General features: G+C 39.3%; 1 protein-coding gene across 6 annotated transcripts in view; it reads left to right on the forward strand.

Moving 5' to 3' along the window:
• Nucleotides 1–6,867: 6,867 nt before the first annotated feature.
• Nucleotides 6,868–21,054, forward strand: part of SH3RF1 (SH3 domain containing ring finger 1) — a 96,042-nt gene continuing 81,855 nt past the window's right edge. For 4 of the 6 annotated variants that reach the window (XM_042467240.1, XM_042467234.1, XM_042467237.1 and 1 more), the window contains exons 1-3: nt 6,868–7,259; nt 7,464–7,522; nt 10,317–10,798. In XM_042467240.1, coding sequence (XP_042323174.1) covers nt 10,418–10,798 — 381 coding nt within the window. In that variant the 5' untranslated portion in view covers nt 6,868–7,259; nt 7,464–7,522; nt 10,317–10,417. Of the gene's footprint in view, nt 7,260–7,435; nt 7,523–10,316; nt 10,799–21,054 lie in introns of all 6 variants that reach the window. The other 2 variants (XM_042467236.1, XM_042467235.1) reach the window with 2 other exon arrangements.

Here is a 21,054-nt window from a genome sequence, read left to right on the forward strand (position 1 = left end):
TCCTAGGAGATCCAAGACCCCATTACACAATGTGAGCAATGGATATAAATTCTATTTCTGCACATTTACTGAAATCTAGCCTGAATGTATGGAAGAGTATATGTAGACTACACCCTAAATATTTTGTCCTCAATAAATTTAATACTTCAGAGGACACTTCTTTCACATGGATAAGTATATTAAAATATACATTGTAAATTTCACTTTTATTTAAATGAAGTACATGCAATACAGCCCCCTTATTTATTATTCATTTGCTGTATTTATTAGAGAACCCCATAAAACAAAAATAGGTAGAAAGCAGTAATAACCATCCAATGAACACTGAAATGAAAATATCATTAAAATTCAGAGCAGCATAAAAAGGCCAGGAGTCACTTAGTAAAATAATAGTAGCAAAATTATAGTCCGGTTTTAAATTATGAACATGAAAACTGTGGAGATTACCGCATTACAAAAAAATGCATCTTATCCCTGATGAGGTATAGTCACATTTCAGATTGCAAGTGGGTTATATTGTATTTAAAAATGACGCTGCCTCTGCCAGGCAACTGCAATTCACATGTAGCCCGGCCAATTTTCAAACACAGGAAGTTTCCACCTTTGAAAATCAGCCAGCTAAGCACTGTTAGGACCCAGGCTGCATGCAGGTTGCAGTTGCCCAGTAGGCGGTAGCAGTGGTGGCGTTTATGAGTACTGTACGGTAAAATCTGCTTGGAATCTGAAACGTGACTGTGTCCTGTCAGGAATAAGAGGGGTTTTTTTGTAATGCAATAATCTCCTATACCACACATACTAAAAGACGAATTCTAAAAGGTTTAAAATGACTTGAGAGAAATACAGTCTTGGATTAATGCCAAAGGAACAACACTGTGGGCACTAGGCACCTTCTCACTCCCACTCTCCATACCTCAGCTAGAACTGTATTCAAAGAGCTTCCATTAATGATTTAGAAATAAAGGTCCAAAACACTCCAGAAATAATCCAGTTTGAGACCTCTTTAACTAGCCTGGATCAATGCTCGGGAATTCTGGGAACTGTAGTTTTGTGAGACATTTAGCCTTCTCTGTCAGAGAGCTCTGCTGCCACAATAAACTACACTCCCCAGGATTCCCTAGTACTGAGCCAAGGCAGTTAAAGTCGTCTCAAACTGGATTATTTCTGCAGTGTGTTTTGGATCGAAGAGATGCATACAGGAGGAGGAGTTCCATCAGATACCCTGTTCTCAATCCATTGTAGATCTTTATGGATTGAAGCCCCTAACACACAAACAGCACTTCAAATTGGGCCCAGAAACATCCTGGATACTCACAAAAGTGAGAAAAAAACAGCTGTAGTAAAATCATAACAAATAGACACAGCTCACCTTATTTCTCAAATCATCTTCAAAAGCAACATGGACAACATGTTACAATGATCTAAATGGAAGGTTACCAAGGCATGCATCACTGCAGTCCATTATCCAGATAAGGTCATTGATCATACCTGGGATACCTTCCAAAGCTTGTAAATGATTCTCTACACAGCAGAAGCCACTTGAGTATCTAATAGTTGTGATGCATCCAAGATAGGCTCATCACTTATGAACTGCCAAAAAGTGGAAATACATCACTCCCTCAAAAAGAGAACAATGAGTTGAATAACACTCATATATGGCAATGTCTTCCTATAGATATCTATATGAGGTTACTATAATTTAAATAGAAACAGAATGTATCTGGCTATTATGGGTAAGACTGTGACTGTGTGATCTGTGTGTCTGTTCAATTTGCTGCAACTGTAGAGAAGGAACTTGTTAATCTCTTATTGTTCTTTTGATTTTGATTAGAGAACACATCAAAGAGAGGGTTATTCTGAAGACTAATATTAAAATACAGAAATGTAAAACAGGACACATGAATACCTTCATTCAAGACCATGTCCACTAGACACCTAACCTTCACAGACAGAATGCACCCCTCATCAGAAAAAAGTTTACTCTCCCTCATCATACTGAGGAACTTTATTGTAGCATCATTCTTGTATTGACTGATTAAACCTCAGTATGTTAGGCATACTGGTCCAGAAAGGCCAAATTTATAAATTGATGATAAGTAGATGTGGTAGGATTGTCAGTCTTCAGTGCTTTTACCTGCCACTTTAATATTGCCAATTTAAGATAATTTTGCTTCACATTTATTAGGAATGTTGATTAATATACTGTAATCAATCTATTTTGATCTAGGATCTGTGAGGCTGTGCAGATCAAGGTACCCCTAAAGGTATCTTGTGATGAGGGACTCCATTCCAGTGGAGGAAAGAGATATTGTGACTATTTGGATGCTGATAAACAATGGTTTCTACTACATGGTAACTGAGTAGTTTGGTCTAGATTGCTCCACAATCCAGCAGTTATGCCTAGTGAATACTTTGGTCCAGCTATGTTCAGTGGGCCCTTTTGAGTATCTCCCATTCCACTACCTCAGATATATCTACTGTATATTTCTGTGGCTCTTTTTGAACTGCAAACTGCACCTTCTATTCCTTTCTGCCCCCAGTGACTATGAGGCCCTGTGTCTCATGCTTGTTGCAACAGACACCTCTTTCTCGGGTTCCCTAGGTCACAACAGTGTCTACCATTCCTTGCAGATCAACTCCGATCCCTCTCAAAAATATTTTGCAAGCAAACAAACCACTTCACAATTGCAGGCAATACAGAGAAAGTGAAAAAGCTATGTGATAAGTGAACCATCACATTTGGAAAGAAAAAAAAAAGGCACTTGATACAGAAAAGAGAGTGGCTCATAAAGGGCTGGAATGCTCAGGTGATCCTACCCAGGTGACAAAGTAAATTGAAAGGTAGCACCTGACACTGCAGACGCTTTCCCAGGATCAGTTTCAAAACCTCACAACAGGAGACATAGGGAAGGGGAGAGCTGATTTCTTCTCAAAAGTTCCAGAAAAAGGGAATTTTAAAAATGTGAGTTAATACCCACAGGTTAGAAAAAACATATTCCACTCTAGAATAGATGAACATCATGTGCCACATTAGGTTTGAAGTTGGGGCTAAGCTGCTTTATTTGCCCCATGCAGAACCAGCTCTGCTCTAAATTAAGGAATTAATTCAGTCCAGAGCTGTCTTGAATTACTGAACAATTCATTACATTGTTTCTGAAAAATAAACGTGAAATGCCTTGGATTGCTGAAATAGAATAATTAAGCTGGAACCTATGTCTACCATTTCTGTCGAGTCCGGCCTTGCTTTTCAAATAAAGGTCTACGAGTTATAAACGTATGTGCGCTTCCAAGAACTCTATGAAAGTCACTGCTGAGTAAATGAACTTAACCAAGATGCTTTAATTAAACTTTTGTTTTTTGTTTTTTTACTATTATACTGTTGGATATGATAAATGTGCATCTCCTTCAAATGTGGTTACATAAAAATAGGCACTTGGCATACTTTTATTGTAATATTTAATTGAATCTATGGACTACCTAGATGAAAGACACTAATTAAAAACACTTGTTTTCCTGACCTAACCATGAGTTCAGCAATTATTTTGTTGTACGTAATATCCTTGCTTCTTAATCTTTCAAATGGACAGAATGTTACTTGTTGCTGCTATTTTCTATCTTGTGAGCTGAAATTCAGTGGCTGAGTCCTTACCTTTGCTTTCAGGTAACTCACCAATTTCAGCCTATGTTTTATGTAATTCTTTTGAAGTCAAAAGATCTCTTGTACTGGAAAGACCTCATTAATGAGCATTATAGAATGACTGAAAAATAGAAGCTCACTATTTGACACTCTGAACACCAGCTCTGTTTCACTTTCCCTATGCAATTAGTACGAAACTCAACTTAATTTCTTCCTTGATATAAGGGGTGCAGAAATAGATGGGTTCTATGGACCATTTGGGGGGTTGGAGTTAGTGTAGGATTCAACTGGGAGGCTAATGATGTCAAGGGGTGACCTACCTATTTCCCTTAAGTCATTCAGCCCACCCCCAGGCCCCACTCAAACATCATTTTTTTCCTTTTTCATGAAGATACAGCCATGGAATTGTACGCTTTTGTCTCCATAGAGTATAATCTTCAGAGATTAAAGTGGAAATAATGGACTTTCTTGTTCTCCAACATGCATTCCCAATGGAAAAACAAGCAGAGTTATGGTGGAATGTCACTATTTCCTCCATGATTCCTTCATGCCCTGCTTGTGGAGTGGGTTATCCTGCTGTTATCCAACCTCAGATAAGGGACAATCTCTTCACCTGCCATTTTCCTTCCAAAATGGAAAGTGGGTGTGCTTGGAGAGTTAGGGAAAGGGGCAAAGCTGTAGGCCCTATTCATCAGTCCCTAAGGTTCAGGGAGAGGTATTCATCAGTCCCTTGGGGGCTGGAATAGGGCTGGGAGCCACAAGTTCTCCTCCATGCTCTGTAGTATAGCTCTGCTTCCAAAGCACACTAAGCAAAACAGAGCAGTTGTGTGTTGGGTCCTAAAATACAGGCTGTACTTCTTATTCTTCAGCTTTAACTATAAAGGGAGAATTTTCACCTGATCATCCAGTGGAATGGATACTCAGCCACCTTTGGCCAATCTAGGGAGTTATAGCCCCCTCTTCCAGTAACTCAGCATTTTATCTTTGATCCCGTGATGTTTACAGTCAAGATGAATGAACCACCTTCTTGGAAAGCCCCTGGATGAGTTACCATTATATGATGACAGTTCTGTCATTAGCGCTTAACCTGTGATGCATTCATTCAAATTCTCACTTGATGCAACAGTGGCCTGTTACAGACAGCCAAAATAAAGCTGCTTTGAGTCACAATGGAGGTATGATGTTTCAATGATGCATGCATCCTAAGAGTCCAAAAGTCGTGCCAAAGCCATGCTCCAGCCCTAAGGACTGGAGCGTGGCTTTGGTGTGGCTTCTGGACTCTTAGGACGCATGCATCATTGAAACACCATACCTCCACTGACTCGAAGCAGCTTTATTTTGGCTGTCTGTAACAGGCCATTAAGTGCCTGACAGCAGTGTGCCAAATGACCATAGTTAACAAATGTCACTCACGCTACCCCACTATTAGAACAGAGCTAGTCCAATTTGCTTCTGTATGTGGAAGGCAGAGCCACATCTCAGAACCATGTCTTGGGCCAGCTCTGTCCTTGGCTAAACATGTGTAGAAATTGGCACTAACTAGAAAGTCCTTTGCTGAGGCATAAAGACCCATATATAAGCAAACAATCCCCTTTGGCTTATTCATACAAGCCATTTAGAAAGAACGGATATAATTCTCAGTGGTGCATTTTTCCTCCTGTAAAGTCCAGTTTTCCAACTGCTTACTATGCAAAGGATCTCCAGATTTTTCTCCTCCTCCTTTGTTGTTGTTGTACCTGTGTGCCTCCGAGCCATTTTTTTACTTATGGAAAACCTATCATAGGATTCACTTGGCCAGATTCTTTGGGGGGGGGGGGTTGCCATTGCCATCCTCTCAGGCTGAGGGAGTCACCCAGTGGGTTTTATGTTTGCCCAAAGTCACCCAGTGGGTTTTTATGTTTGGAGAGGGGACTTGAACCTACTACCATTGTCAAGTGGGATCTCTCCTTTCTCTCCCTAAAAACACCACAAAGCATTTCTGTACCTGAGAATGTGGAGCTGCCTTTTTTTAACCTATTCTCCCTCATGTTGTTGTTTTTGTCTGCCTCTTCCCTAAGACACACACACACCAACAGTTCTTCCTTCCTTCCTGGGGCCTGTATACTCCGTGTCATCTCCCTTCATTGTACACTCCAAGCCCTATGGTGCGGTGTAGGTGAAACAAGCCAAGTCTATCAGGAGATTGTGTGTTTGCGTGTGTGTATATAGAGCCTTGTCTGGACAGAGTGACCAGACATCTTCTTTCCCAGGACACGTTCTCTGTCCAGGACGAATTCCAAAATGTCCTCCACATTGAGCATGACTAAGAAGCAAGGATTTACACTTCTATGCATTTTTAGCTTTTCTTTGGTCATGTCCTACATTGTTATTGAATGCCCTACACTGCACAGTGCCTCTGAAATCATGACAACTGGTAACCCTGGTCCGAACTACAAGGGAGGACAAGGTGCCGCAAAACGTAAGCCATTCAGGAAAAATGTAGGATATGACCAAATAAAAGCTAAAAACATTAATAGCAATGTAAATGCATACTACTTAAAATGGAAGAGGTTTTGGAATCCCTCCTGGGCAGACGGTTGAAATCTAGGGCATGTCCCAGAAAAAGGAGGACCAGGTCTGGTCACCCGGCCTCTGGAGAAGAAGGCAAGCCATGATTAAAGCTTGAGATGGTTCGCCACTCCAAGGGACTCTGTGACAAGGTGGCCATATAGCATGACCCCAAAGGAGGGCAAGGCACTGCAAAATGTAGGACATGACAAAACAAAAGCTGAAAGACACAGGTATAAATGCAAATTCGAGCCTCTCACTCCTGCTCAAAATGGAGGACATTTTGGAATTCTTGCTGAGACAGAAAAGTTTGAAATGGAAGACATGTCCTGGAAATGGAGGACCTAGTCTCGTCAGGCTCAAAATGGAGGACCTTCTGGAATTCCTCCTGGGAGAGAAAAGGCTGAATGAAGCGCAGCCCTTAGGAAAAAAGAGGACCAAGTGTGGCCAGTATTGGTGAGGCTCAAAAATGGAGGACATTCCGGACTTCCCTCCTGGGACAGAAAAGGCTGAAAGGAGGCTGCTGGTCCTTTGCTCTCTGAGGGAGTCTGTTGGGGAAGGGACTGGGAGGAGGCCTCCCCTGGGCGCCTGAGGAGAAGAGTAATGGGGCGGGAGAGGGAGGGAGGTGGGGCGGGGATGTTGCTGAGGGAAAGGCGTCTCTCTGCAGAAGGGAAGAAGAAGAAGAAGGCATTTGTGTTTTTATTTAAGGAGGAGGAGGAGGAGGTTGTGTTTCTCTCCCACTGAGAGAAGGGCCCCTGGAGTCGAGAGGGAGGGAGAGAGAGAGAGAGGAAGCCCAGCCCTTGGAGGCAAAGGGGAGGACTTCCATGAAGAGAGAAGGAAGGAATTGAGAAAGGCTCCCGCCTCCAGCCTCTCTCTGTCTCTCTCTCTCCTCCACCTTTTCCTTTTGCCTTCCCTCTCCCCTCCTCCTCCTCCTCCTCCTCCTCCTCCTTTTGGGGAAGAGGAAGCCGTGCTGCCTGGAAGGGACCTTCCTTCCTTCCTTCCTCCTCCTCCTCGCGGGAACAAAGAGGCGCCAAAAGCCCCTCGCTGCTGCTTTCCCCCCTCCGCCGCAGAGAAGGAGGTGAGTGAAAATGGGGAGCCTTTGGGTGGGCTCCTTTTAAGAAGGAGGACCCCCTTTTTGCCTCCTCCCTTCCGGGGGCCTTGCGAGAAGCCGGGGGGCACAGTAGGGCCCCTTCCCCACACTCCCTCCCTCCCTTCCTTCTTCCCTCCCTTCCTTCTTATGCCCTCTTCCTCCAGTGTCTCTCTCCTCTGCAAAAACACACAGGACTCCAGGAAGGGAGCCATCGTGGCTCAGGCTGCATCCGCACTGGAGGAAATAACACGGTATGGTACCGCTTTAGCTCTCTTTTATCTGGCTCAACTTGGCTATGGGATTCTGGGAGTTTGCGTTTGTCCTGGGGCCCCCAGAGCAGAGCCATGGGCTGAGAGAGTGTGACTCGCCATGGGGTTGGCATGCATCAGCCAGGATTTGAACCCAGGTCTCCAGAGTCCTAGACCAGCACTCAAAACTACTGCACCACACTGGCTCCCTAATAATAATAATAATAATAATAATATAGTAGTATTGTAGTAATATAAAAAGATTACCCAATATCTTCTTGTGTTATGTCAGTAAACTACAGCAATTGTTATCATGTACTAATGTATCCTTCCCTTACTGGCTGCTTACTCAAATCCTTTTGGGCATGATGCTTGTTCTAAAAGGTTCACCTATGAAAATACATTATTATTATTAGTATTATTATTATTTTCTCACTTCCCCCCTCCCCCCAAAAAATTTGGGACTCAGAGCAGCTTATAGTTCAAAAGCACAGTACAATTAGAAACATATAAAAGTGACCATTGAAATAGAATTAAATTGTTGCAATATTAAAACTGATCACTTGTGGGGTCTTTTAAAATAGATTTTTATTATTTTATTTATTTGTTGTTGTGTCTTTTCAAGTTTTTTTTTTTTTTTTTTTTTTTTGACTTATGGTGACTCAAAGGCAATCCTGTCATGGGGTTTTCTTGGCAAGATTTGTTTGGAGGAGGTTTGCCCAGGGCAAACCTCTACCTTCCCCTGAGGCTGAGAGAGAGTGACTTGCCCAAGTAGGTTTCATGGCCAAGCTGGGAATTGAACCCTGGTCTCCAGAGTCATATAACCCAAACCACTTTGCCACTCGGGCTCTTATATACCGCTTCCCCCCTAAAATTGGTGGGACTCAAAAAAGCACAGTACAGTTAAAAACATTTGAAAGTGACCTTTAAAGTAGAATTAAAATACTGTATTACAATATTAAAACAGATCACTTGTTTTAAAAAAAACAACAGAACACAAAGTCACCTCTGTAATACCACCAATCAGTCAATCAATCAATCAATCAATCGTTTATTTGGTCATTGACCAGTATAAAATATAGTAAAATATAAATACTGAGATAATAGTATGATCAAAACAGTACAATTATTGGTACAAAAGTTGGAAGGGCAAAAGACAAAATCAGACCAAACTTCACCAACTATCATCAATTGCTGTCAGCCACTTGGGAACTATTTTACACCATTGTTAATGCCACCATTGTTCATTGTCCCTTTTAAATCTTAAATGCTTTTCTTGTATGTCTTTGAAGCAAGTTGGGGGGTTATTTATCTCCCTCTCTGGCCTTGAAGTGAACTTTTGTAGATGGCTCATTTTTGTAACCAAATCTACCAAATATCTTCTTGTGTTCTATCAGTGAACCACATCAGCCATTACCATGTACTACTTTTACTGGCTACTTGCTCCAGTCCTCTTTGGCATGCTTGCTCCAAAATCTTCAGCTATGAAAATACTTACGTAATATGTGTGTCTGTAATGGATAGTGAATAGTTATCCAGTGGCCTAAAGGAAGTCTTGGTGATGCTCTTCATTTTTCACCAAAGTACTGTAGAAACTAAACTATTTGAATGCTGAGTTTGCTGCTTTTATTAGTTAAGTTCCTTGCTTGGCTGTGACTATTGAAATGATAGTCACAGCCTTCTAACACACTTGCTAAGGGTGTCCTTGAACACAGTATATGCAGTAGCTCATCATATTTTTTACTTTCTCAATATAATTAAAAGTTTGACAAGGTGGATTTTCAAAAACATCACTGCTTAAACTTCATGCCGTAAAGATTTCCCATGGCCATGATCCAAAGAGTACACCTAGCGGGACTTCTAGTTTTCAATACCAGATCCCATTGCTCTGTCCCATATTGCAATTCTCTTTTCTCTTGCTATTCACATGGAATACTAGGAGGAGACTCTGTTTGTGAAACACAAGCCTAGAGGCTTTTCTGGAACAATGAATTACTTATTGTTCGCCCTCTGTGTTTTGCATTTCAGGTGCTCAGTATGAGACGTGGATTTTAATCAATAATGTTTAATTGCAAGCCAGAAAGGTGCTTTTTTTTAAAAAAAAAATTGCAGTGATTATTCCTTTTTTGTCCCAAATAATAGTTATCAAGCTGTTTACTTCACAGAATTATTTTTCTTGTTTCAACAAGATAGCTTCAATTAGTGAGTTCAACATGCACAGATTTTTAAGTACCCAGGTTTCTCACAATTTTTGAAATAGAAAATGTCTTAAATTTTGAAGCAATTTTAAAATACAGAGATTAATTGCACCAGTGCTTGAACAGTGCTGTGTAATAACAGAGTTTCAAGGTACTGCACTTGTAAGTTTAGTGATATTCCCATCTTGGCAATCATCATTAAGTTTCACAAATGAAAGACAATAATGTAAAAGCAATCCCTCCTACTGATCAATACACTTTAAGCATTTCACTAACAAGATTATTTCTTCTGATTCACTTGTTTGTATGACGCTCCCTCTATTATTCTATCCTCCTTCTTCACTAAACTATTTTTGTGAGATCAACTAATATAACTGACTTTTATTTCTGACACTTTATAACCCATAAAATGTCAAAAGCAAAGAGAACTAGATAGACAATAAACAGATATTTTAAGGGATTAGCAGGCAGATTTTTTTTTAATGTTGCAAATTTGGGAAGCTGCATGTGAAAGAAACAAGATTTTTGCTGTTGAAACATTGTGTTTCCTTTTTTGTGTTGTTATTAATTGTTTTTTTTTTTTCTTTTTCAAATTTCAGAAAGAAGAGTAAAAAGGCATGGGTATAACATGATTTCCACAACATGTTCAGAATGGATATGATTTTTGTAAAAGCTTGTTTCCTGGTAAACTAGATAAAAGATGGATGAGTCAGCCTTATTAGATCTGCTGGAGTGTCCTGTCTGTTTAGAACGCCTTGATGCTTCTGCAAAAGTCTTGCCTTGTCAACATACATTTTGCAAACGGTGTCTGTTGGGCATTGTAAGCTCCCGAAATGAGCTTCGCTGTCCAGAATGCAGGACGTTAGTTGACTGCAGTGTTGATGAACTTCCCAGTAATATTTTGCTTGTTCGACTGCTGGATGGCATCAAACAAAGGCCTCGGAAACCTGGTGGTATAGTGAGTTCCACAAATCCATTACGGGCCCAGACTAGCACTGTTGCCAACTGCATTCCAAAAGACCTTCAAAGTTCTCAAAGTGGCCAGCAGCAGAGAGTACAAGCACGAAGTCCTCCTGTTCGGGTAAGTGTCCTTTACACAAATCATATGAGGAAACAAATGTTCATGTCACTGTTAGCAACTGGTTTGCTTGGACAGTCGCAAGAAAATCAAGTTTATAATATGATAAATCAAATGAAGATTATTCAGATTGCTGAGCTGGAAAACACCAAAGCATGTTTAAATAAGAAAATAGAAGATTAAAAGCGGAAATTATAGAAGTCTGCAGCTATCGCAAGATCTGTCACACAGGAGATGGAACCAACTTTTCCCCTTTTGCTGCAAAGGGCAAACTAGTAGGAACTGTAGGGACAATAATGTTGTATGTTTTCAAGTCATTTCTGACTTATGATGACCCTAAGACAAACCTATCACTTGGTTTTCTTGGTAAAATATGTCCAGAGGGGATATGCCTTTGCTAAGGCTGAGAGGCTGTGACTTGCCCAAGGACACCTATTGGGTTTTCATGTCTAGGCTTGGATTCAAACTCCTGGTCTCCCAGAGTCCTAGTCCAACACTCAGACTACTACACCACACTGGCTCATAGAGGGTTGGATATGTCAGCAAAGGGCTACTGTTAGTGAACTTTTAGAAACTGAACTGTTAGGAAGTGACCCTAATGTAGGAACGTATAATCCAGCAAAACTTTAGGACCACTTCCTAACCATTCAGGAACAGATTACCTCGTGAGATATGGGCTTTTCTTTCTTTGAGGTACTTAACACATCCCAAACAGATCTGCAAGGGATGCTGTAGTTATATCTTGCATTGAACTAGCTGATCATCAGGATCGCTTTGCAGTGATTCTGTGACTTGTTTATTTCTTACAGACTAACTGAGGGAGGCTTGATCACAAAAAGTTATAAATGCTTTGTCAGACTGAGTTTTCTTCCACTGACTCCTCTGACTGCTTTCTTGCCCCAAGCAACAGATGGCTGTTCACAGATGTTGTTCAGCACTATGTCCCTCAAGAGGATTTTTTTCAACATTTGGCATTATCATAAAACATGAATGTTTGTAATTAATCCTCTTATCGGTAATAGGGATCGACTAGAAGGCCTCAATGGGAACTTTCCAGCTGTATAATCTCTGTGTGTATTGCATTTGCCATTGCAAGCAAAAATGTAGAAGTTTAATTATAACTGGTATGAAATCCAACAAAAATGACTCTTAGAAATCATTTCCAGTCATGGTAGGAGAAGTGGCATCTTTCTAGCACTCCACATGTTTATCTTCTTGTTCATTTTGATGAACGTATTGAGAGCAAAACCATTTTTATTATTTTTATTATAAAGCTATCTAGAACCTTTTTTTTTTTAAGTATGATGACTGACCTAACTTGCTTTTGTCTATTGGCAGGTCTGATCAGATTCCTTAAACAGAGGTTGTTTCTCATTGAGTAGTACTTCTAAGTGCACTGCCCCTGGGTATGGTTTGGGTTTGATGTGCAGTGATTAAGTGCTTCACCAGTTCTGAAGAATGCATTGTATTTAGATGGAGTAATAGTTCAAGCTGTATGGGGAGGGAACAGAAGCTTTAAGGCATGTAAGCATTTAAATTATTTTTCCCCATTTTGTTATTCGCCTTTCTGATACTCAGAAACATTTGAGTACTGTTGTACATCTTGTAGCCAGGTTACAGTGGGTCCATGTAGTGATGTAACCAGGTGCTAAGAAAAGTAGGCATTCTTTCTTGATCCAGAAATGGCAGATATCTTTATAAGATTTTTTTCTCCTGCTTCTCTATAAAAACATGAAGTCATACATCAGGTTCAGAAACTATAGATCTCTAAAACAAATCAAGTGAGAAGTTTTTATATGTCCTCTTTGTTTGAGTCTTTTAGACAGATGTGCATTCACACACATTTTCAGGCATGTCTCCACAAGTATGAGGACTTGCATCATTTATCTTTTCATAGATTTTTAGTTGAAAGCTGAGAATAGATTCAAACAATCATGTATACATATGTTGGAAGCACTTGTGGTCTGCATGTGATGTATTAGCAGTTTGTGTCTTCTAAAAGTTAAACTATAATTGTTTTAAGGATGAATATCAACATTCTCAGCTCAGTCATTTAAAGTAAAAGAAAACATTTAGGAAGAATAAACAAAATTCTTGATAATCTTGCCATTTGGATTTTACTCTGCAACACTATTATGTATGAAGTGTGAAATGCTTTTTCTGCATGATGTCCAAATCAAAAAGTGCAATGCTACGTTGTTTTATTATTTGTTATGTTGTATGTCATAATGTTATGACCAGTTGACTTTATGTGTGTACGTGCTTTCAGTTTGTGAAATTCAAAATTACTGTTTGCAGTAAATGTGTACAATTGGACTGTACCTCAGTGTTTCCAAAATTCTGCTGCTGGTGATATGAGAATTATAATTCAGCTTCTAAAGGGGTTGCTCTGTTAATGTGTTGCAACAAAACCAACACACGTTTTGTAGCACCTTTAAAAGCTGAAAGGTGTATTACTTTATAAGCATGAGAGGGCTAGAGTCTTCTTGATCCATCTGATGATTTAATAATATCGAGTTAAGGTTTTCAAATATTTCTTACTGTGGCTCCCTAAATTGGGATCAGATCAAATGATTTCTTTGTTTTAAAACGTGAGGTGATAAGAATTTTATTTATCCTTCTGCAGTATATTCTCTTTATTACTAATTTTTGTTTCTGATTTTATATGAGTTTTCTGTCTTTTTTCTCTCTCTGCCTAGTCTATTTTGGATTTGGTTCTTCTGTTAACACTTTTTCACCTGACTTCCATTCTTTCAGTTTTTGTAAAACTCTTGTTACTTCCCACATATGTTCTACTCTTCAGTTGTAGTGGTTTGAGTGTTGGACTGTGACTCTGTAGACCGGGGTTTGATTCCCTAGCTTGGCCATGAAACCCATTGGGTGACATGTCACATGCTCTCAGCCTCAGGGGAAGGCAATGGCAAACCTCTTCTGAAAAAAATCTTGCCAAGAAAGCCCCATGATAGCCTTGGCATAAGTTGAAGATGACTTGCAGGCAGAGAACAACAAAAACAAAACAATTCAATCTCTAATTTGCTTAATAACCCATAGTACAATCACACACTCTTCACAGTATTTTTCTTCTGCTTGAGCAGCCATATAAACAAAACCAATATAATGATTATCTCTGGTTGTGCAGAGTTGGGGCTTATGTTGAATCCCTTAAACTTTCCCACCTCTAACAGCAGTAAAACAGTTTGGTTTTTTCAAAAAATGGAGAAAATATTAAGGAGAGGGGCATCAAGGGAGTGAAGAACTGTGGGCCATAAACAAAGTTTAGGATTGTATGTAGCCTATAGGGTTCACATTGCTCATCCTTGTCTTGAAGCATTATCCAGATCTGAATATAACTTGTTGGAATCAGCAAGGGTTTCTTGTCTGTATGGAGAGGACCTACTCACTGTATCTAATGATAAGAAATGAGGTAGCAGTCTTTGAGAGAGTAAACATGAGAGAGATTGTGACTTGATAGCAAATAAGTAAATAGATAAAACTTCAATAAATAAACTGGTTGAGATTATAGTGGTAAAGAATTGGGTTCCACTGCTTTTGTTCTTTGTAGTTAGTAAATCATTTGTGCTCCTTCTTGGTGTTCCTCCTTCTGGTACAAACCGAGGAGAATGAGGCTCCCTTATCACATCTGATTGGGTGCAGTCTAGAAGACTGTCTCCCATTTGACATGGAATCAAACTGATTTTTTCTCTCAAGAATGGTGCAATGTCATTCATTGAACTTAGACAAGGCATAGAAGTAAGAAATGTGCTGCTGCTGTTTCCTCTCTTTCTTATTCTTCCTCCTCCTCCTTCCTTTTCTTGCTTCTCTGAGCAAGCTCCAGCCAGTATGATGTGACTCACTGTCACCATTCATCCACAAAACTAGATGAAAGAAGAAAACTAATACCTCCTAACTGAAAATACAGTTGAGAATCTCTTTTTTCCCCCTGGATGCTTCTGAAACATGGAATACAGTGGGAGAGTGATCCTTTCTCCCCATATTCCATAGTCCACTGGTTTGGAAGCACTCAAGAACACCAAGAATTTTATTAAGAATGACTATCTCCACCCATCCTTAACAGTGAAGATCAACTTCAGAGAAAACAATCCTCTTATGCCCTAAGGAAATACTACATTAATACATGCCCTTTTAGAAGATGCTATGACTTATTTTTATAACATACTAACATTTTTCTGATGGAATTGTGCAATGGTATATCTGAATTACATTGGTGGCCTTATGGTAGCCTGTTAATCCTGTTGTACCTGTAATGGATTTGTGTTTTCTGCATTTTTTTGTCCACGTTGCAGGAGATCCACAAAACAAAGAATAACTTTGTGCTTAGATATGAATTTTTTTGCCACTCTATGGATTCTGATTTGTTCAGACCTTGGTGATTTTTTTAAATCAGATTTATTAAATGTTAGGGTAAACTTGTTTTAGAGTACAGAAAACTTTATGAATTTGTCATATTAAACTTAATTTTTAAAATTCTATTTGGATCTTTTCCTAAAGCATTTTTCAAAGAGAGCAAAAATAGATGCCAAACTGTCATATTAGTTTGAATTTTTAAATTTCTATTTGGCTTTTGTTTTTTATATAACATGTAATGTACTCTCTGTGTTCTCAGTTCTTGTAACCCATATACTTTCCAGAACACTTGAAGTTCCTCTGTGATCAAGGATGTTCCTGCTGTCTTTACAGGTGCTGCATAAGGCATTGATCACAAAAGTAAACTCTGTCACAAAAATAAAACGGGAATCCTAAAATTAATATTTTGAGCCTGCGGCTTTCAGCAGCCCAAGCCAGCATAGTCAACAATGAGGTATTATTCATGGGGTTGCCAGACTGGAAATTGGAGAGGGCTTGTGTACCTTTAATTGTCATGCAGAAGAGAGAATTTTATCAAGTGTTGCTTGGGGCAGAGGGAATTAAAGATACAGGAACACTCTCCAGTTTTCATTCTGGCAGACCTAATTATTGATGCTGCAGTTAAAAACATCTGAGGCCCACAGTAGCCCACCCATGGTCTAAAGATTGAGCAGGAACTTTGTATAAATGTGACAGATTCTGTACATGTCAAGGACCCTTAGCCTGATTGTGGACAGTTTTTTGGTCAGGTTTCCCAGCTGTCACCCAAACCATTCACTTAGTTTAAATACATCACTCTGTCATATTTTAGATTTGCTTTGATCCTTTGACCAACACATTTTGAACAAGTCTGACTGCAAAAACCAAAAGTTGTGTTCTCACTATTGCATAAAGATTCAATTCTGTGACTAATTTGTATATTTAATAGGATTTACATTTTCCTGACTGATTACATTATCTCATTATTTCCTATATGAATTTGCACACATGTGTAACTATGAAATGGAAGAGAATAAAGTATGAAATGGAAATGAGCATATTTAATTGCTAATAAGAATTTGTGGCTCTTCAAGTGTGGTGTGAAGTTCAACTGTCGATAGTCAATATTTTAAATACTCCATGTCAGTTTAATTTTGGTGCAGTTTGCTTTGAACTGATGTTTATAATCTATACAGATTATGCATACAAAGACAGACCTATGTAATGATACATTGGCCTAGAATGTAGTCTTAATTTAAGTGGGATCAAGGGGCCACCACTACATTGTCAATATGCTTGTGTAATATTTTTCTGAAGTATGATGTGTTATGTGCCTTTACATCATTTCTGATGTATGGTGACCCTAAGTTGGGGTTTTCTTGGCAAGATTTGTTCAGAATGGTTTTGCCGTTGCCTTCCTATGAGTCTGGAAGAATGTAACTTGCCCAAGGTCATCCAGGCTGCATCTGAAGTGCAGAAATGATCCAGTTTGGCACCATTTTAACTGCCATGGCTCAATGCCTACTCTGTCAGAGAGCTCTTGTGCTAAAACTATAGTTCCCATTATTCCATAGTATTGAACCATGGCAGTTAAAGTGGTGTCAAACTTGTTAGGGCGTGGAAGGACGTGCTGTGTCCACCACAACCACCTACAGAGTTGAACCACGTCGACAGGGCTCCAGGGAGAAGGAATCTGAAGAGATGTCTGCAAAGATATTCAGGCCAAGAAGGAAAATATTCCTTCACCACTGCAAACAGCCTTGAACTCCCAGCATGAAAAATAATGACAAGAGCATTTCAAGCCTTCACTCTACACCAGGGCTTTAATAAATAAGTTACTTTAATAAATAAGTTACTTTGCACTGTTTAAATGCTGACACATATAACTGCCACTAGAGCTGTAAGTAACTTCCACAACAGCTCCCCTAGTGGCCACATCCATGCCATTTCCTAACAAAACTGGATAATTTCTGCTGTGCGGATGGAGCCTCAGTGAGTTTCCATGGCTGAGTGGGGATTTGAACCCTAACGTCCAGAACTGTAGTCCAACACACAAACCACTACACCACACCTGCTCAAAGTGTGACTATGGCTAGATAGTTCTGGTGTGAATCTTAGTGTGCAACACACATATAGTGCCTTCTGCCATAGGTCCAATTTTAAATATTAAAAGAATTTTAAAATATCCTTTTTAAAAACTTGTTAATTATTTTCTGCTGTTTTGTTCAAGAGCATGCCTATGCAAAAGGGAATATAAAACATTCAGTGGAAAATCTCTGTCTCTGATTTCTCGAGGCAGACTAAAGTGTGATCAGTCATCTAATTTTCTTTACTCTTTGAAGTCGGTGAGCTGGAGCTGGATGTAGTGATACATGGAATATATATAACAAAATCAAAGGGACTTGATAATAATAAAGGCCCATTGATTTCAGTCTTGTTCAGTCATGACTACCATATATGCTTGATTATAAGTGGAAATATTTACGTTCAAAAATTGACCCTAAAACCTGAGGTTGACGTATATATGGGTCAATGCTGTAATACCACTTAGAAAAGTCATAATAAAGCATCCCTGATGCCCCACTCTCCCTGCCTCGGCAGTGATTTCTGAAAGAGTAGCCCAGGCAGGAGTGTGTGTGTCTTTGTGAAAGAGGTGATTTCCTTCTCATTCCGATGTTTAAAACTTCTCTTTCCATCCTCCTCCTCTGGATCTCTCTGACCACCAGACACCCCATTTTCCTCCACTCCCTTCCCTTCTCAATCTGATGCTAAAACCTTCACCTCCCCTAAATTTTACCCTCAGCTTATCCACAGGTCATACCAAAATCCATGATTTTGGCCCTAATACTTTCCCTTGTCTAACACATGAGGTTGACTTGTACATGAATACAGTAAGTCTGGGTTCAAACCTAGATCCAGTGGTGCAGTATCTTAAAACCATTTTTTTAAAATTAACTTTTAATTTTAAAAAAAATCTATTTAATATCTACAGTACATTTCGTCTATAGCCCTAAAATTATAACTTTTGTTTAAAAGTGTGTCAGCTTCAAAATAACATTGTCTGTATCTAGCTGGATGAGTTGGTAAATGTTCAGAAAGTATACTAGCTTAGGGGCAAAACAGACCAGCACAATACACAGGCTTGGGGGGCAGCATGGGGGCATGGCGTTTATATGACGCATGCTCCGGCGACTCCCCAAGCCAGCATGCTATTGCCCTCCTGACCAGACAGCGGGCAGCATTGGAATGTTCTGATGGTGCAGCGTTTATGTGCTGTATGCTGTAGGAGTGCCATAAAGCTGGTACCACAGCAAAAAAACCCTGCCTTTTTTCCATCCCATAAAGAAGCGGCATTTTACGGCTACTTTTGGGGCCAGAAAAATGCCAGATTGGGGCTGCGGTGTGTGGTTGCTGCGGCCCCAAACCGGCAATCAAAGAGGCGATGTGAAGCCACCCCTTCAGGACCATCTGTACCAGCCCATAGTTTTCTTTGAATGGATTTCAGCTAGTTTGACTAGAAAAGCTATAAAGGGACTGATTTGGAATAAGTTCTCATATGTGATTGAGAAACTGGACTGCATCCTAAAATGGCATTTTCTCAGTATTATTTGCCATGAGTAACATGTTTGTCATGAAAACCTTCTATTGTGGTTTAGAGCCTCAGGGCTCTATTTGAGCTGAGGCTGGCAGAAGACCACTCCTTTTCTCTCTTGGAAAAGTTTTTTTTCTCCTCTTTTGGTTTTTGTTTTCTCTAAGCCAATGCAGAGAGAGGCCAAAGAATATGTAATTGTTTAGGGAGAGTAGATCACTCCTTAACACAATTTCTTGAGTCTGCCGTACCAATTTTAGTGGAATTTTATGCTATATTAAGACTTCAAAGAGCACTAGGTAGTGAATAAACCTTTCTGAATTCAGTGGAATTTTTGAATATATAGGGTATTTAGATTAATGTCTCTAGGTTTTATATTGCTTTCCTCAGATTGATCAGAGTGAAGTAGTTCCTTGGGAACCAGCTGTAACGTCGTAATTATTGTTGCCCAGTGTTTGCATAGTGCTGAATCTTTTACAAGACACTTAGAACACAAAATGAAAATAATAATAATAATAATAATAATAATAATAATAAAAATATTGAAATCTAGAGTGATTTACAAACAAAACTGCATAAATGAATTAGCAAAATTGTCTTCTACCTTCTTCAGTTTCTCAAAATAAAAGAAACCAAAACATTTTGCTAATTCGTTTATAAAGTTCTGTATGTTAATCACCTAATAAATATATAGATTGTGAGTAATTAACTGCATACTTCTGGGATCTACAGCAAACTTGACAGAAGTGACATTTGTTTGCTTTTATATTGCTTGTGTGTATCCTCAAATGATACCTTTTTTAGTAATGGCAAACAAGTATATTCTTGCTCTTTGAGGTAGAATGATGTTGACTGTCAGCTTTTTGATGTACCTTCTCTGATTTCAAACTGGAATAGTATTAAGCAGGCTGACTAACAATAGCAACAATGCTTTCCTGAGGCTTAACATATGCCTTCTAAAGGAAACAACTATTGTTGCATTCACTCATTTTCTCCCAGCTCAGTTCATCCTGGTGTGGATATGTGCAAAGCACTCCTGCTGTGTTCCCAGAAAGGAATGGGGGAGCATCTGTAGTGGGGACCAACCCCTCTTGGCCCCAAATTTGCTAACATTCTACTACAAATGCAAATGATAACACTACTCTAAATGATACTTGGTCCCACTTTATGGGCTTTTTTCATCTGAAGAAAATGAAAAGGGTAAGGTGGTTGTGGGACCTGGGGTGTCAGTAACAATGCTGGGATTGCATGTGGCCTATGGGCCACACTTTGACCACTCTTTTTGTAAAGCAGTGATTAAAGCATATGTATTTAATAGAATTATTTTCAAGGAGAGAAGCCAGATTTTCCACCTGTGAATCATGAACTGATGCATAAAATATTGCTCTTTTTTCAAGTTGTTTTTTAAAAGAATTAATTGCTTAAATAACTTCTCAGCTGCTTGAACAAAGGAAAAAAAGCATCTAGTGTGACGTTTTGCAGAAGAGAATCAATGTTTATTGACTGTTGCCTGTTCTTTCTCCCCAGCTACTAAAATAGTGCAATGAAACTATAGACAGTTTTATTTCAAAAAGATAGAGACGTAAACTTAAGTTCCACGGGTTTTTGTAAAAGAGCCATTTCCTGTTGAAAGCAATGAGATATCATAGTTTGCATTTTAATAACGTGTGTGTATGTTGTTTGCCTTCAAGTCATTTCTGACTTATTGTGACCCTAAGGTGAACTTATTACTGGGTTTTCTTGGCAAGTTTTTTCAGAGGGGATTTGTCATTGCTTTTCTCTGAGGCTGAGAGAGTGTGATTTGCTCAGTGGGTTTTCATGGCTAAGTGGTGATTCAAACCCTGCTTCCAGAGTCATAGTCCAAATGCTCAAACTACTACACCACACTGGCTCATAGTGTACTTCTACAAGTTTAATAGAGCATTTCTAATGAAACAGATTGAGTGACTGTCTGAGCTCTCACTTGGCCATTAGAAAGCATCGATGTTTTGAGAATTTTACTTAAAATAAAGTTAAGACCTAGCTGACTGTGTGCATTTGTATGCATGAAAGTACATATTCTCAGTTTAATGCTAAAGCTACCTTTAGCGCTAAAATCTTATATAAAAAAGTTTCTGTGCTTACATTCAGGCTTCTTGCACCTACTACCCCCCATGTCTAATACCTGTACATACCTGGATATAAAGACATGTATGGCTGCTAGGTCTACAGCAATTCTAGTAACAATTTTAAAGACATTTAGTTTGTTCCTTTGTCAGAAACTGTTTACTTTGTCCTTTAAGTGAGACAATTTCATTTTATTAACTTGATAATATATACCAAGTTA

Source organism: Sceloporus undulatus, chromosome 5 (assembly GCF_019175285.1).
Source record: "Sceloporus undulatus isolate JIND9_A2432 ecotype Alabama chromosome 5, SceUnd_v1.1, whole genome shotgun sequence".
Classification (NCBI taxonomy): domain Eukaryota; kingdom Metazoa; phylum Chordata; class Lepidosauria; order Squamata; family Phrynosomatidae; genus Sceloporus; species Sceloporus undulatus.